Below are 16,623 nucleotides of genomic sequence, written 5' to 3'. Positions count from 1 at the left end.
TCAGAGGTTAGACAGCAAGAATGACTTTTGTATTTTTATCTTTTGTCATTCTTTTATCCAGCGACTGCTACTTCTCGTCGGGGTCTGGAAAGGGTGGGACCTGTCCCAGGAAGCACAGAGCACAGGCCTGCATGGGATGCCATTCCACACAAACAAACACAATTAAGATGCTCAGATTTGCCTCACTGTGTCATTTTGACTGATAGATGAACTAAGCACAGTCTTGTGTGTATAAAAATGCGTAGATTCTTTTAACTTTAACAATGAGATTCAGCAACATGACCTTATAGTGTTAATGACCGATATCTTACTGGTATTAACTGAATTATGCAAAATTCTACATTATTCTGTATTATTGCACCCAAATTGTTTATACTGACTAAATGTAATTACTGACATCCTGGACATACTGCTTTGAATTTAAAATGTTAGTAGACAAATTCATGCTGTCAATAACATCTCACTTGCTCACCCCCTTTTAGATAAAAATACCCTTTGTGGTTTTTCTAGTGAAGCAGAGGGTCTGAGCTGAGGACCTGACGGTTGTGTGGTTTTCGCTCACTGAGAAGAGAGACACAAACACCCTGCTCTCAGTCGGTCAGTCTTCCTGTAAAATGCAGAGGAGAGACTGCTAGTGGAAAATTACTGACTGCAGCGTCAACAACACATTTAAACAGCAGCACAAACAAAATGTTCCACAAATGCAGGACATCTGTATGCTTACAGCACACATCAGACACGCTGACCCTCAGCACTGAGCTCCTCCAGGCTCTGTGCTCTCCCCCTTCTCTTCAGTCTCTACACAAATCACTGCTGCTCCAGTGAAGATCCTGAATTTTGCAGGTGATACTACTGCGATTGCCATCATAACTGAAGGCGATGAGTCTGCCTACAGACTGGAAGTCGTACAGCTAACTATCCAGTTCTGAACTCACATTATCCCAAATGTCCACATCCTTAGACTCCTCTCATCATCAGGGAGGAGCGTCCCTGGGCACTGTAGAGTAGATGGATGAGAGCAGGCTGATAACAAGGCTGTCATCAATTTTATGTGACACCTCTCACCCCCCCAGCAGACTATGGAGGCCCGGGGCAGCTCCTTCAGTAAGAGACTCAGACACCCAGCGTGTGACAGAACGGTACCGCAGGTCATTGGGCCCCACAGCAGTCAGGCTTTATAATCTGCACTCTGCTCATTGAACTTTTCCCCTGTTCACTGTCTTCTGATACAGTTTCTATCTGCTGCTGATCTGCAATATTGTTCCTCCTTATTCACTGATATGCAGTGTTGCATTGAGCCAGTGCATTATTCCCTGTGTGGCAGCTTCCTTTGGGAGGCTAATATCTGGCACATGAGCAATAATGTTACATGCAATAGGATTGTGTATAAGTTAAGGATTGTGTATAAGTTAATTTTAATATTCCTATAATATTCCTCTGTATGTAATATATTCTTATTTTTTGTTTCTATTATTACCCTATATTTATATATACATACATTTCTTTTACATTCATAATGATGTTGTTTGTTGTTTTGTGCCCCACTGCTCTTGTAACAAGCCTCAGTCTTGACTCTCCCTTTTAAGGTCTTGGCCTTAAATCACACTCGATATAGGTGGTGTCGTCCCCATCACCCTGACCAGGATACATGCTGTAAGATTAATGGATGGTGTTTATCTGTGTGATGAAAAAGAATGTGAATAAAACAAAAATGTACCATTATAAATGGGAACCCTAGGATGTGTAGTGGTTAGAGATGTGGACTGATGAGAATTTTGCTTTTCTAAAGTTCTGTTGTGAAAGCTGTACATTCTGTTCCATGTACAGGGTAGTGATATGTAGCAATCATGTGCTCCAGTCAAATGTCCAGCTGTATGAATAATAATGGTGGCTTGTTTGGATAAAATAACTTAGGCTGAATACTTCAAAGCGTGACCTGGGTGAGGTAGAGAGGAAACAGGGTCTTACAAGAAGCAGATATTGTTCTGTCTGTGTGGTTTTTACTCTTTGCAAAGTGAGCCCAGCACAGTGCAGTCAGTGGGTCAGTCTTCCTGAGCTGCATCTAACCAGTGGAAACATCTGCAGCACTGCAGAGAAGCACTCAGCAGACAAACAAACCAAAACAGCTTACAGCTGTATGTCACTTTTGGACAGAGGTGGACAAAGTACACAACTTCACTACTTGAGTTAAGTATAGATACTCCTCGTCAAATAATACTCAAAGCTTTTCAGTTAATTTTTTACTTCAGTTAAAGTACTGGAGTATTTGGATCTAAACATACTTAAGTATTCAAAAGTACATTATGTTTTAAATGCAACACATTTTTCAGAACCTAATGACTCCTGAACACCCCACTGAATACACTGACTGGCTTGTACATCCTGTAGAATAAAAAGCTCGTGGAATATGATACAATGACGATAGAAACACAACTGACATAACAAAAGTACAGCCATTGTCATTTTCATCTTATTTAACACCCCCCACCCCACTCACACAAAAGAGCATGGTAGTGTTCTTACAGAGCCGTAGCAGTGTGTGTGCATGTGTGTTTGTGCATGTGTGTGTTTGTGTGTCTGTGTATATTTGTGTGTGTGAGTGTGTGTGCATGTGTGTGTGTGTGCGTGTTTGTGTGTCTATGTGTGTGTATGTTTGTGAGCCAAGTAACAGGACAAGGAGCAAGAAACAAAACTCCTCTTTCTTAATTATCCACATCGTTATTAACGACACAGGTATATATACAGGTACATATACAGGTACATGTATATACTCAAAAATACATACAGTACACAACATGAAATGAAAAACGTAATTTAAGAACACTTGAAATTTTCATTCAGTTTCTTTCATCTGTTTAATATAATCGATCAGTCCCTGTGCGTTTGCCCCAAACCATTCAGCATGGTACACAAGGGAGACAAGTAAGCATGTGTCACATCAAAGAACTGATTGCAGCAACTCAGCCTTTCCACAACATTAAAGCCGCTTATTCCCCCCATGCCATGAAGAAATTATCTCTGTGGCTCCCCTCTCCCCCTCCCTCAGCCCCCAGTCTGGCTTGAACATTTGCACTTCCAGTAAAAATGCGCCCCAAACACACTGACACCAAACTCCGTAAAATCCTGTGATTCAGTCTCAGAAGCACTGGCTCCCCTGCCCTCCTTCTGAACATTATTAAAGCTACACCCTGAACACTCTGTGTGACTGACATGAATGAGAAGCATCTTTATTCATAATCTCTGTAGCGGAGGTCAGAATACAGAGTGTCATTATTCCCGTCTTTCTTCTGTCTCCTGGGTTTTGGCTTCTTAAGGTTCAGGGCAGCGTAATTCAGTGTGTCCTCGTCATTGCACTGTGGAGACAAAGATGGCAGAATTAGATGGATCAAATCGGTTTGCTATTACTTATTTTCACAAATAGCACTTAAAATGTTGATCCCAGGATGGAAATCAGTCTGAGGTTCATTTGTTTTACTGACGATTTGTAATTTGAAATATTTATTACATACTTGCTTGCGTGACCATTCCACTTTTGATATATCACTGTTCTTTTCATCTGTTTAAAATATATAACACATCAATATATTATTTAATTTCACGCGGTATCATACAGTGGTCAGATAACATTCTGAATTTTCAAGCAATCAACATCCTTTTTGTCTCAAAAATGAAAGTAAAAATGACTTCTGTCAATGTAAGTGTGCTTGTTTGGATATGTGTTATTTGTTCTCAAATATCATATATAATAAAATTGCTATAAAGGAGATCTTGGTAATAAAAGTTATTGATATGCAACTTATTGCAACATGTATATTTCAATAGATTTTGCAAAATATGAAAGATATAATACAAAAATGTTAATCTTACAGTAGAAAAAGGTTTATGTAAATAAGGTGAGATTTAATAATGGATTTTTAAACTGGGTTACCTGTGTCACGACCGCGGTCGGGCGAAGCAGCGATCGTGCGGGTCGGCAGGCGAGCAGGAACAGGCAAGTAGGCAAAGTCGGGAAATACTGGGGATTTATTCGTGGACAGGAAACAGATACGGGGAACATCTACTCACGCCAACGAACATCAATGACAGACAAGGAAAACTGGGGAGACCAGGACTTAAATACACAAGACTGATTGAAAGCAAACGGACACAGCTGGGTACGATCCGGGAAACACACGTGGGTAAGCAGGGGGCGTGGCACACAGGAGTAGCGGACGAGCCGGGCATGACAACCTGCAAGATTGGTTTTAATATGAACATTTTATCCATCATAAAACAATTTTATATTTCTATAATTTGTGAAAATCTACATTTTGTCCTTCGTCTGAGTGCATAAAGCCGGGCAGCGTACCTGCACAGTGTGTACAGGTCAGTTTACATCTTATACAAATGAGAGCAACGTTCAGAATAATGCTGCAAGATAAAACTATCAGCAAGCCAGAGTGAAGAGGATCCAGCAGCTTCTGAAAGCCTGTAACAAAGAGAGATTTCAGCATAATGATATAGAGACACGTTTCCCATTTGCTTACATTACATTAGTTAAAGATAAAATCTATAATACATTACAGCAGTTGTTTTGTAAATAGTCCATTTTTAACATGAACTTCTAGTATTTTGCATTTTAACAATTTCTATTAATATTTGAAATAATTATTAAATTAACATCTGTGTAATTAAATTTAAGCACTTAAATTAGAAAATTCATTACATTAAAATAAGAAATAAATGTCTTAATAGCAGAATAAGCTAAATAAAACTTTGAAGCAGATGTACTCTCCACACTGGGTGCTACCATCTATATCCAGCTTGGTCCCATTCCCAAACAGCATCTCCCCTCACTGGGTGCTACCATCTATATCCAGCTGTGTGCCGTTCCCAAACAGCATCTCCCCTCACTGGGTGTTACCATCTATATCCAGCTGTGTGCCGTTCCCAAACAGCATCTCCCCTCACTGGGTGCTACCATCTATATCCAGCTGTGTGCCGTTCCCAAACAGCATCTCCCCACACATGGCCACGGCGCAGTAGTAAGTCCCAGCATCGGAGAGGCTGAGGTTCCCCTTGGGGAGGCTGTAGACGCAGCTCCGTGTAGGAGATCCAGCCTCAGGGCTCTTCTCACACTCATCACTGCTGTTTCCGTGGCTGTAAATGACTCCAGGAAGGGATTCTCCTGATCCATGTCTGAACCAGTAAACACTGTGTTCTCCTGCACAGCTCCCAGTCTCTATCGTACACTGCAGGCTCACAGAGTCTCCTGGCTGCAATGTGTCAGACACAGGCTGCTGTACCACTGTCCTGCTGTTGGAGTCTTTACCTGAAAAGCAAAATAGTCATGATGACAGCCCTTTGAGAATAACAATGGAAAATACAGATCCTCAAATCCTGAATCGATGTTCTTCTAGCCATCCAAGAAATCAGTAACTTCTTGGAGAACAGCTGACATTCTTCTCTCTTTTTATTGTATTACTGCTTATTAGTATATATCAGGTAACACTATACATTAACTGCACCTACATAATACCTAAATAAAAATTATATAATAACAAACATTATAATCATATAATGTCTTGTATTAATGTATGAAGGTAGATGAATATAATTAATTTCAATTCAAAGAAATGAAGTGTGTAAAGTGTACTTTATATTTTCATGATTTTCGTGACTTTACATTTGGTTTATGTTGCCCCTTTTCCACAGGAAGGTATTTGTTTTTGCATATTTAGCTCTTGATGTGTTTTGGTATTTTTGAGCATTTTGCTGTAGTACCTGCATGATTTAATTATAGAGCCGAAGAGCTGTTTGCCCATTACTAGTTTGTCTATCTTTTAACATTAAAGAAAAAGTATACATAGTAAAAGGAATTACTTGGCTTGGTAGTTGCTCCTATTAATTTTCTTATGTGCACAAAAGTAAGTTTTTCCGTACAACCATAGCACTACAGTGAAAAGCAAAACGTCATGGGAAATGCAATTATGCTTTATTCCAATACACATTGCTAATTTTTCATTATTATTACATTTATTCAGCATAATATCTTCAATATCTTCTGGACTGAAATCTTTTCCTGCTGCACTGAAGACTCTCTCAGCCTGTGCAGAGAAAGCTGCAGCCAAAGGGTTGGCATCCTCTGATAAACATGGTTGGCTCAGGTATCAGTGACATTATGTGAAGCTTTCATGGTAGGAATAGGCACTAGTTTGACTTTTGATGCAGGAAAAGTGTTTGGGACGTTTCTTAGGTTAGAAACTGCAGTCACTGCAGCCAACACTGACTTCTAATGAGAGACACTCAGTTCTTCCTATGAGCAGATCCACCATGGTGCACAAAATGACAGTTTAATTATTATTTTAGGTGACACTTCAAATGTTGCATTATTTCATTCTGAACAAAACGACATTTTTATAACAATGATGTATATCAATGTTAATGTGTTTATGTATAATTCATATTTAAATTAAAGTTCATATTTTAGTTAAAAGCTACACCTACAGTACATATATGAACTTGAATCCAAACCCTTTTTCGTTCTTCTTTAAATTCAAATATAAATTTCAATGCCACAACCTGTTTTCAACCACAATTCAAATTTAATTCAGATTAACAAAATGAACTGAAATTCAAGTTCATATGCGTATTTCAAAATTCTGAATTTTAAGATACATACTTGAGAATTTCATTCTCAAATCAGTTATGAATGGTGCACATCCCTAGTTCTTATGTTAAATCATGCTTTTTTTTTTCAGAGTGAAACAGAGACACTGTCTGCTCAGAGAAATAACGTCAAAAATAATTTTCTTTTGTTGCTTAAGATATTTGCACAGTGCTATACATTTTTTTTATGTTATTTGTTTTAAAGAGGCTGCAATGTGTAACATTAACATCTCTATAAAGAGAAGGTTAGGCTTTTGGCTGAAGATTACTGACAGCAAGCAAAATGCAACAAATTGTATAATAATAATAATAACAATAACAACAACAATAAAAATAATAAATGATTTTTGTTTGATGTTGTTTAGAAAAACACTTATGGAACAAAGCAGACAATAAGGTATCTTTGCTAGTTTTATATTGAGAAACAACTCAACTGTCATGACCCGGCTCGTCGGCTCCTCGTGTGTGCCACGCCCCCTGATTACCCGCGTGTGCGTCCCTGATTGTTTCCACCCTTGTCTGATTACTTTGCTTAGTCTTGTCCTGTTTTAAGTCCTGGTCTTGCCTGTTACCCTTGTCCGTCATTGTGGATGATTGTAAGTCCCTGTCCGATGCTTCCTAGTCCCCGTTTCCTTAATAAAACCCCGTTATTCCCCGTACCTGGCTTCCCTTGCTTGTTTCCTGCACGATCGCCGTCTCCAGTATTCCCGGATCGTGACATCAACTGTCAAAATTATTTTACAGGGAATAATCTTACTGACACTATAATAAAGCAAATATGAAAATAGCTGGAATCTCATTTACCTGTGATTATGACAAAGGTTCCATTCCCAAAGGTGACCTCATGAAGAAACACAGCAGTACAATAATACACTGCAGAATCTGACGGCTCCATGTTAGAAATAGTGAGGTTAAAACTCCCCTCTGCATTCAGTAAGGAGTAACGTTTTATGCTTTTATATTCCTTGTAAAATTCACCAGGTACGTAGAGAAGTGCTTTCGCATATGTGGGTTAACATATGCCAACCCCAAAGCACGCCAACCCCAAAGCACGCCAACCCCTAACCCTTTTACTTACCGTTTTTTACTTACCTTTTTGGGATCCCCCTTGGTAAATGTACCTGAAACCCCCCTCCCAAAGGCAATAATTAACAACAACCACCAGGGGGCATGATATTTTATTCAGTTGAACCATTATCACCAAGGTGACCTGCAAGAAAAAATTCTGAAACAAAAAACAGGAGATATGAACTTACCTTTAAAACCCATTGCCTGCCATATGCTTACTTCCCAGGGCTTACCACTACGGGGAACAGTCATTTATACTAGATGTATAGTATTACAATAGGAAACTATAAAGTAATCTAATATTTTCAAACAGCACTACAGTAAAAAAAGCACTGCAGGTTTCTACCGATTAAATTAAATATTGTTATCAATCATTGTATGAGTTTAATCACTCACACACCATCCATCCATCCATCCATTTTCCAAACCGCTTATCCTATTGGGTCGCGGGGGGTCCGGAGCCTATCCCGGAATCAATGGGCACGAGGCAGGGAACAACCCAGGATGGGGGGCCAGCCCATCGCAGGGCACACTCACACACCATTCACTCACACATGCACACCTACGGGCAATTCAGCAACTCCAATTAGCCTCAGCATGTTTTTGGACTGTGGGGGGAAACCGGAGTACCCGGAGGAAACCCCACGACGACACGGGGAGAACATGCAAACTCCACACACATGTGACCCAGGCGGAGACTCGAACCCGGGTCCCAGAGGTGTGAGGCGACAGTGCTAACCACTGCACCACCATGCCGCCCTCACTCACACACCATTACACACAAAAACCCAATATTACAATGCAGCAGAGGGCCATAAAAACATTACATAAGAATAAAGATATAATCATAAAACCGGCAGATAACGATCCCTGAGGCTTTATCTTGGATACACAGCAGTACAAATTAGAAGCACTAAGGCAATTGGAAGAAACTAATTATTACATCCCACTGACAAAATCAAAGCCAAAACATTAAGGGACATCTATATACCAACCCAGTCTATAACAGAGCAATGTACAATAATTATATTTATCACTACCTACTCCTCGAAAGCTGTAACATTAAATAAGCTTAAAAATTACTTTCAGAGGACACAACAGTTGCAAAAATTCAGGTTCATCTCCGCCTATCGGTAAAACAAAAATCTTATGGATATTTTAGTGCATTCCAAATTCAATACTTTTAAAGACAATACCTTAGCACAGGTATGCCCTTATTTTAAACCAATTAACAGCATAAGGCATTGGGATCTCACATTTGTTATTCAGGAAAACATCTCCCTCACTACCTGTAATGTGATCTTTCTGATCCAATGTAACCATTGTCAGGAAAAGTATGTGGGAGAGACGGGCAACAAATTAGTAAACCATTAGTCTTAAACAACACTTGTACACATTTTCCCAGAATACCAAGCTCATTATGGTAGCACAACACTTCCAATAACATGGCCTAAACAATGTAGTAATTTCAGGCTTACTAGCAAATAGTACATGGTCACGCACAAAGGGTCAGAATGGAATACAGGTGGATCCAGCGACTACAGACCTGGACACCTCAAGGGTTTAATATCAGGTACGTGGGGCACACTTGGCGGGGGGTGGCCTCAGGAACCCGCTGGCAACATCAGAAATGGATTCAGTTTGTAGGGGGGATAACTTGTGTAGCATTTACATATGCAAAGCACGGGGACACTTACTATTATATTGAGGAACACACACTAATATGTGTGCTGATATTAACATTTCTATCATGCCACTAACATCATTTGAGCACTCACCTCTTTGGAACAAGGAAGGCATCCCTGCACCAGGATACAAATTATTATTATTATTTTTTTTAAATGCAGATACATGAATTGGCACTGCAAGGTTTTTTAGTTTAATGGGGGGATAATACAGCAGATAATCCTGTTAACATATTAGCATCAAAACCGGAAGTGGGCGTAACTCACCCTAGGAATGTCGTCGACACTAGGAACAAAGTTCCTCAGATCAGAGTTGATGAGTAGAGTAAAGACATAAAACTAGCATCAAAAACAGGCAATGTACAAAAAACTACAATCATGCTAGCATATTAGCATCAAAACCGGAAGTCTGGGCGTAACTCAGCCTAGGATTGTCGTAGACACTAGAAACAAAACGTTCCTCAGATCAGAGTTGATGAGTAGAGTAAAGACCACTTCCGGTTATCTCACTGCTGATTTCCTGGAGCTGCTAGATTCCCTCAACCTACAACAACATGTTGATGTCCCCACACATTCCAGGGGTCACACACTTGACTTGGTGTCAAGTGAGGCCAAGCACAGAGCCCTGTGGGACACCACAGGTGACGTTGTGGATGTGAGATTTTGCGCTGCCAAGGGTGACATGTTCGGTTCTGCCAGTTAGGTATGACGTGAACCAGTTATGAACAGTTCCTGAGAGTCCAAGGGTGCATTGCAGGCGGTGAAAGAGGATGTTATGGTCTATTGTGTCAAAAGCAGCTGTCAGGTCAAGGAGGATGAGTATAGAAGGGGAACCAGTATCTGCCGTCATCAGAAGATCATTGGTGACCCTGACCAGGGCTGTTTCGGTGCTATGGCCAGGGCGGAAACCGGACTGAAATTTTTCAAACAGGTTACTCAGTTTGAGGTGATCATGAAGTTGTGCTGCAACTGTTTTTTTCCAGAACTTTAGAGAGGCATGGAAGATTGGAGATGGGCCCATAGTTAGAGAGAACTTCAGAGTCCATGGTGGGTTTTTTCAATAGAGGTCCGATGACAGCAGTTTTTAAAGTAGAAGGTATATGGCCAGTCAGGAGGGATTGGTTTATGATCCTGGTGATGAGTGGAGAGACGGCAGAGATGTTGACCTTTAGCAGGGCTGAAGGGAAAGGGTCCAGGGAACTGGTAGATGGTTTCATTTTCCTGATGACGTTCTCCACCTCTTCCCGTGTGGTAGCAGAGAAGGAGCAAAGTGGCTGGACCTTCTCAGGTAGTAGGTCGACAGTTGGAGGAGGCAAGATATTCGTGATGGAGAGGTATGAACGGATATTATCAACTTTTTGTCTGAAGAAATTGATGTGTATGTTGCACCTCTGCTGTTGCACTGCTGACAGGTTCAGAGGAGAGAAATTTAAGGTCCAGGGCATCTGCATTGATGGTCTTCAGATTTCTGAAATGGATCTGACGTTGTGGTTTGATATGGGGGGAGAGAAAGGGCAGCTCCACTGACATTACTTTATGGTCCGAGATACCAAGATCATATACCTGTAGATTACTGATGGGGGCGAAGTTTGAAATGACCAAGTCAAGTGTGTGACCCCTGGAATGTGTGGGGACATCAACATGTTGTTATAGGTTGAGGGAATCTAGCCGCTCCAGGAAATCAGCAGTGAGATAACCGGAAGTGGGCGTAACTCACCCTAGGAATGTCGTCGACACTAGAAACAAAGTTCCTCAGATCAGAGTTGAGTAGAATCAGGTGATGAAACTAGCGTCAAAATAGGCACTGTATAAAAAAGCTACAAGCATTTTAATTATTTCAAAACTTAGCATGCTAGCCTGTTAGCATGTAAAATGCAATGGCATGCTCAGATCAGGCTGAAAGGCTTGATCTAGGCATATAGCAACACCCAGATTCAGAATATGGAGTAATCTCAAAACTTAGCATGTTAGCATATTAGCATCAAAACCGGATGTGTGGGCGTAACTCAGCCTAGGAATGTCGTCGACACTAGAAACAAAGTTCCTCAGATTAGACATGATGAGTAAAGACATAAAACTAGCATCGAAACAGGCAATGTACAAAAAACTACAATCATGCTAGCATATTAGCATCAAAACCAGAAGTCGGCATCTCACAGCCTAGGAATACCCTAGAGATTAGAAACAAAGTTCCTCAGATCCGGCTTGATGAGTAGAATCAAGTGAAGAAATTAGCGTCAAAATAGGCAATGTACAGAATGTAGCGTCCCCGGTTGAAATGACGGTCTCTCAAACTGATGGTTCACAATCCTTTATTTAACCTTGCCTTGTGAACTCACCGTAAGAGCTATAAAGTGTTCAGAAAATAATCACCATTAGTAGCTCAGACAGCAAGTTACCTTTAACACCTTTCCTTATTCCAAAACATAAATGAATTCTTTCCTTTAAGTTCTAATATCCTTTTGTTAACGTTTTCTATATAGATTATCTTTTACACGTATATTCAATTAAACCATTTTAACAATGTGTAACAGACTGGGCCACAGCCTGCGTAGTAGGGGTCTAGGCTGCCCAATCCTCCGGACGGAGAAGGTACAGCAGGATCTAGGTCCCTGTACCCTCACCAATCGCCTCCCTAGTCTGCTACATGCACTATGTGAGCAGATCGGCTAAGGCTCCAGGACTTCCCTATCAGCGTCACGGTGCCAACCTGGAGTGTAGTACTGTTGGGGATAGCGTGATGTTTAAGTACCCACACCGTACCCCCACCCCCCGACCGAAGTACCCAGCAGTAGCAGGTGAGACGCCCCTACTCCGGAGAGAGCCTAAATAATAGAAGCAGGGTAACCACTGTACACCAGGATAGGGTAAATTGAACACATAGGCAGTTTATTCTCCGTAAGATGATTACCAAATTATTAGATGGAAAGAACCAAAGCTCACATAAAACAAAGGACTGCAATTACCAAATTGAGTTTCACCAACCACCTAACTCCCCTCTATTAATGAAACCCCAGCCCCAGTCACCCTACTGAGCGCTCAGTGTCTAACGGTGGAGGCTTCAAGTAAGAACTCCCGTTTACCTCCGACGGGATATTTTTTACCCTTCATATAACACGTTCGTAGTAACCTTACAACAGGACACATTCATATTACACATGCACAACAACCTCATAACAGAAATGAACCTTATTCATTTAGCACTTTATACCACTGGCACATTTTAATAATCCGTCCGATAACATCAACACTCCCATGCGAAAGTCTGTTCAGTACATTTACTTCCAAAAATGACCGCCAGAGAAATCAGGCATCCGGGCATGCAGTTAGAACATAGCGGGCCTGCCCTGCCAGGTGGTAGCGTGCGTAGAAAATGGGGTGTGCAGCAGCGATCTTTTAAAACTCCGCTTAGTGTCCGTCACGTTAGCAGAATTCTTCTACTTCTTGGCCAAGTTGCTGATCACCCTGATGTACATTCGCCGAAATAAACTTTATTAAATATCACCTGCGTCGTCCTTGGTGCTGGAGCTGATGAGTCGTCTCTGTATAGCAGGGAAGCTACCGCGATTCCTCCAAGCTCCGGTTCCCTCTGCGCGGCACCGGGAGCAGCTCTCGTCTGTCGTTCTGGTAACACACAGCAATTTCCCTTCTCCGGAGCACCAACGTGGCTCGAACCTGCCTTCAGACTAATCTGGTCCTGTGTACCGGTTGACTACATTAAGGAATTCTCCCTACTTACTCTACATCACCCGAACGAACCAAAAAAAACCTCCTTTCCCCCTCTCTCTCCCGCCAACTCCACTGCCCTGCTATACGCAGCCACGTTACGTCGTGACGCACCGTCACACTTGCTTTTAAATACCTTCGAATCACGAAATAAACTAAAGTAAATCATTATCAAATTGTCCGTGACCTTACATGACAAATAAAACAAAGCAGCTTGTAAATTATAACCCTTTAACACGCTTAATTTATCCGTGCTCTTTAGCACCTTGTAGTGAGCAAAAACGTAGTCCATTTTACTCGGCAAAACACCTTACAACAGAAATATTAAACATATATACATTTACAAATCAACCTTCAAAACCCACCTTGTTCCTCATCAACCAGGAGCTAAAACCATCACTGGTATTTAAGAAATTAACCAAAAAAGAATCGTAATATAACTATTCCTTTTTCACGGAACACACCTTGCTTCGACTTCCATGAAGTTTTCCCGCTACTGTGCGGTTTGCAACACTGGTTTATGGCAGCTTGTTGCTCTATGTTCCTTCAAAATAAAAGCCGTTCTTTCACAATAAAAGGCATCACTCGTCTTATACAGTTAAACAAGGAATAACATTTGTAACCAATAAATGTAATAAACGAAATATTAATACGGTCATTTACACTCCCACCAAATCATTAGAGCTCAAATGGGAACCAAACGGAGTGATAATGATTTCCTAATGAAGAAATGACCTGTAACCGTTGACCTGTAAACATTACATTGTATGAAAACACAGTTTACATGACAGAATAAACCTTAAACTTCAGAATGTAATTAAACAGTCTCCAATAGCAAAACCAGTTTCTGCACTGGGCGTTCCACTACAGAAGGTTTACTGTAACATTGTCCTTTGTCCATCTTCCTTTCTCCAAAACGAAGCTTTACCTTTCTTACAAGTCCATCTTTGTCAGTTGTTGTGTCCATTACACGTGCTAATCTCCATTCATTGCGTGGCAAGTCATCCATTTTCTCCATCACAACATCTCCAACCTTTAAGTTTCTCCTTGGAGAGTGCCATTTCTGTCTTCTTGTGATGTTAGACAGATACTCCTTTTTCCAACGTGACCAAAACTGTTCTGATAAATACTGCACCTGCCGCCACCTTTTCTGTGCATAAATGTCCTCTTTAATGAATCTACCTGGCGGGGGCATGGATGACCTTGACTTCATCATTAGCAGGTGATTGGGTGTTAATGGCTCGGGACTGTTTGGATCACTTAAGTTGTCCACTGTAAGAGGCCTGCTGTTGACAATCGCCATTGCCTCATAAAAGAATGTCCTTAGTGATGCGTCGTCCATTCTGCCTGATGAAAGAGAAACTGTTGAGCGCAGAACATTTCGGACAGTCCTGATTTGCCTTTCCCACACACCTCCTGTGTGGCTTGAATGAGGAGCGTGCATTTTGAAGTCGCATTGTTTCTCAGCAAGAAACGCAGTAATGCGATCACAGTCCATTTGTTTCAATGCTTCTTGCAGCTCATTTTTTGCGCCAACAAAGTTACTTCCTTGATCACACCTTATCTCACTGACAGCTCCTCTGATGGCTATGAAACAGCGGAGGGCATTTATAAAGGCGTCCGTGGTCATGTCGTCTAACATTTCCATGTGCACTGCTCTGCAGCAAAAGCACGTAAAAATAAGTCCATAATGCTTGTTCACCTTACGAGCTTTCTTAGTTAGAAAAGGGCCAAAACAGTCCATTCCACAGAATGTGAATGGTGGAGCTGGATCTAAACGCTGGACTGGGAGATCAGCCATTTTCTGTTCCTCAGTACCCCTTCTGAGTCTGCGACACCTTACACATTTCTGTATAAAGTTTCTTACAGCTTTGTTGATGCTTGGAATCCAAAATCCATTTGATCTGATTTCATTGATTGTCAGTCCCTTTCCTTGGTGCTGCACTTTACTGTGGAAATGGCTGATTATTAGCTGAGTGACATGGTTACCCTTTGGAATTATCACTGGGTGTTTCAATATAGAGGAGAATGAAGCATCTTTAAGTCTTCCTCCCACCTTGAGGAGTCCATCACTATCAAGAAAGGTATCCATTTGATACAGTTTGCTTTTGTAGGGGAGTTCCTTTCCATTTTTAAGCAACTTTATCTCCACTGCATACTCCCTGGCTTGTATGTCTTTCAGAATAACATGTTGTGCGTTTTGTCTTTCTTGTACAGTACTGTGGCTTGTTGTTTTCTCTCTCTTAGCACAGCGAATGAGGCGAGCTAGGGCTTGAGTGGCCTTGTACCATGATGAAAATTTTGTTAACCTCTCTGATAAACCTTTCTTCTCTGCTTTGAGGGTGTTCAGTGTATGTACCCTTTTGACTTCTGGATCCCCGAGTAGTATGTTTTCGCCAATTCCTGAAGCTGGAGGAACTTCCTTCTCCCACAGAAACTGTGGCCCTTTGAATCAGACTGATGTTATAAGCTCACCCACACTGGAACCTCTGGAGGCGATGTCTGCAGGATTCTGGTCAGAAGGCACATATCTCCACTGCTGAGGGAAGCTGTTAGTCCTTATCTTTTGAATTCTGTTGGAGACAAATGTGTGAAACCGACGTGCTTCATTATTAATGTAGCCTAAAACTACCTTTGAGTCAGTCCAGAAGTACTCTTCACTCTGTGTCAATCCAAGCTCGTCCCTTAACATGTTACTTGCATTAATGGAGACAACCACAGCTGTCAGTTCAAGACGTGGGATTGTTGTTATCTTGATAGGAGCCACTCTAGTCTTTGCTGTAACTAAAGCACAATGCACTTTATCATCTTGGTTTATATGTTTTAAATAAGAACACTGGCCATAGCCATGTGAGCTGGCATCAGAAAAATGATGCAACTCTCTTTTCACTATTTGCCCAAAGTCTGTAGGAACATAACAGCGTGGAATTGTGATTTTCTCTAAGTTCCTTAAGTCACTGTTCCAATTGTCCCACACTGGCCTTAATTCACTGGAGAGGGGGTCATCCCAGCCTGAGCCTTGTTTGCAGGTCTCCTGAAGCACCCGTTTGCCTGTGAGCACAAAGGGGGAGATGAATCCCAGTGGGTCGTAAAGAGATGCGACAGTAGATAGGATGCCACGCCGTGTAGCAGGTTGTTCGTTGGGTCGAAAGCGAAATCTGAGTGTGTCTGATTCAATATGCCAGTGAATGCCTAGCGCTCTTTCAAGTTTAGAGTCATTGAGTGTCAGATCACATGCCTGCTGTGAAGGAGCACGTTCAGATGGTGGGATGCTGTTTAACACAGTTTGGTCGTTGCTTACAAACTTGTGCAGTCTGAGGCCACCTGATGCGCAGATTGTCTGAGCATCTTGGGCGAGCTGAACAGCTTCTTTGATGCTTGCAGTGCTTGTCACCCCATCGTCCACATAAAAATCTTTCATTATGAACTGAGATGCAAGGGGGAACTGTGTCTCATTTTCTTTGGCAAGATACTTTAAACCGTAATTTGCACATCC

At 41.4% G+C, this 16,623-nt stretch overlaps 1 protein-coding gene across 2 annotated transcripts in view; it reads right to left on the bottom strand.

Moving 5' to 3' along the window:
* Positions 1-7,691, bottom strand: part of LOC125722423 (uncharacterized) — a 41,017-nt gene extending 33,326 nt beyond the window's left edge. The window contains exons 1-6 of one of the 2 annotated variants that reach the window (XR_007386367.1): positions 7,309-7,691; positions 4,961-5,311; positions 4,349-4,468; positions 3,929-4,230; positions 3,510-3,556; positions 3,267-3,353 (exon numbers count right to left, since the gene is read on the bottom strand). Coding sequence is in view for 1 of the 2 variants with exons in the window: in XM_048998582.1 (XP_048854539.1) it covers positions 7,453-7,543 (91 nt within the window). In the remaining variant the exon portion in view is untranslated. Of the gene's footprint in view, positions 1-3,266; positions 3,354-3,509; positions 3,557-3,928; positions 4,231-4,348; positions 4,469-4,960; positions 5,312-7,308 lie in introns of those variants that run through there. The other variant, XM_048998582.1, reaches the window with a different exon arrangement.
* Positions 7,692-16,623: the final 8,932 nt, after the last annotated feature.

The sequence above is a fragment of the Brienomyrus brachyistius genome, unplaced genomic scaffold (genome assembly GCF_023856365.1).
Source record: "Brienomyrus brachyistius isolate T26 unplaced genomic scaffold, BBRACH_0.4 scaffold38, whole genome shotgun sequence".
Taxonomy (NCBI): Eukaryota; Metazoa; Chordata; class Actinopteri; order Osteoglossiformes; family Mormyridae; genus Brienomyrus; species Brienomyrus brachyistius.
This window is presented reverse-complemented; position numbering and strand designations above follow the sequence as displayed.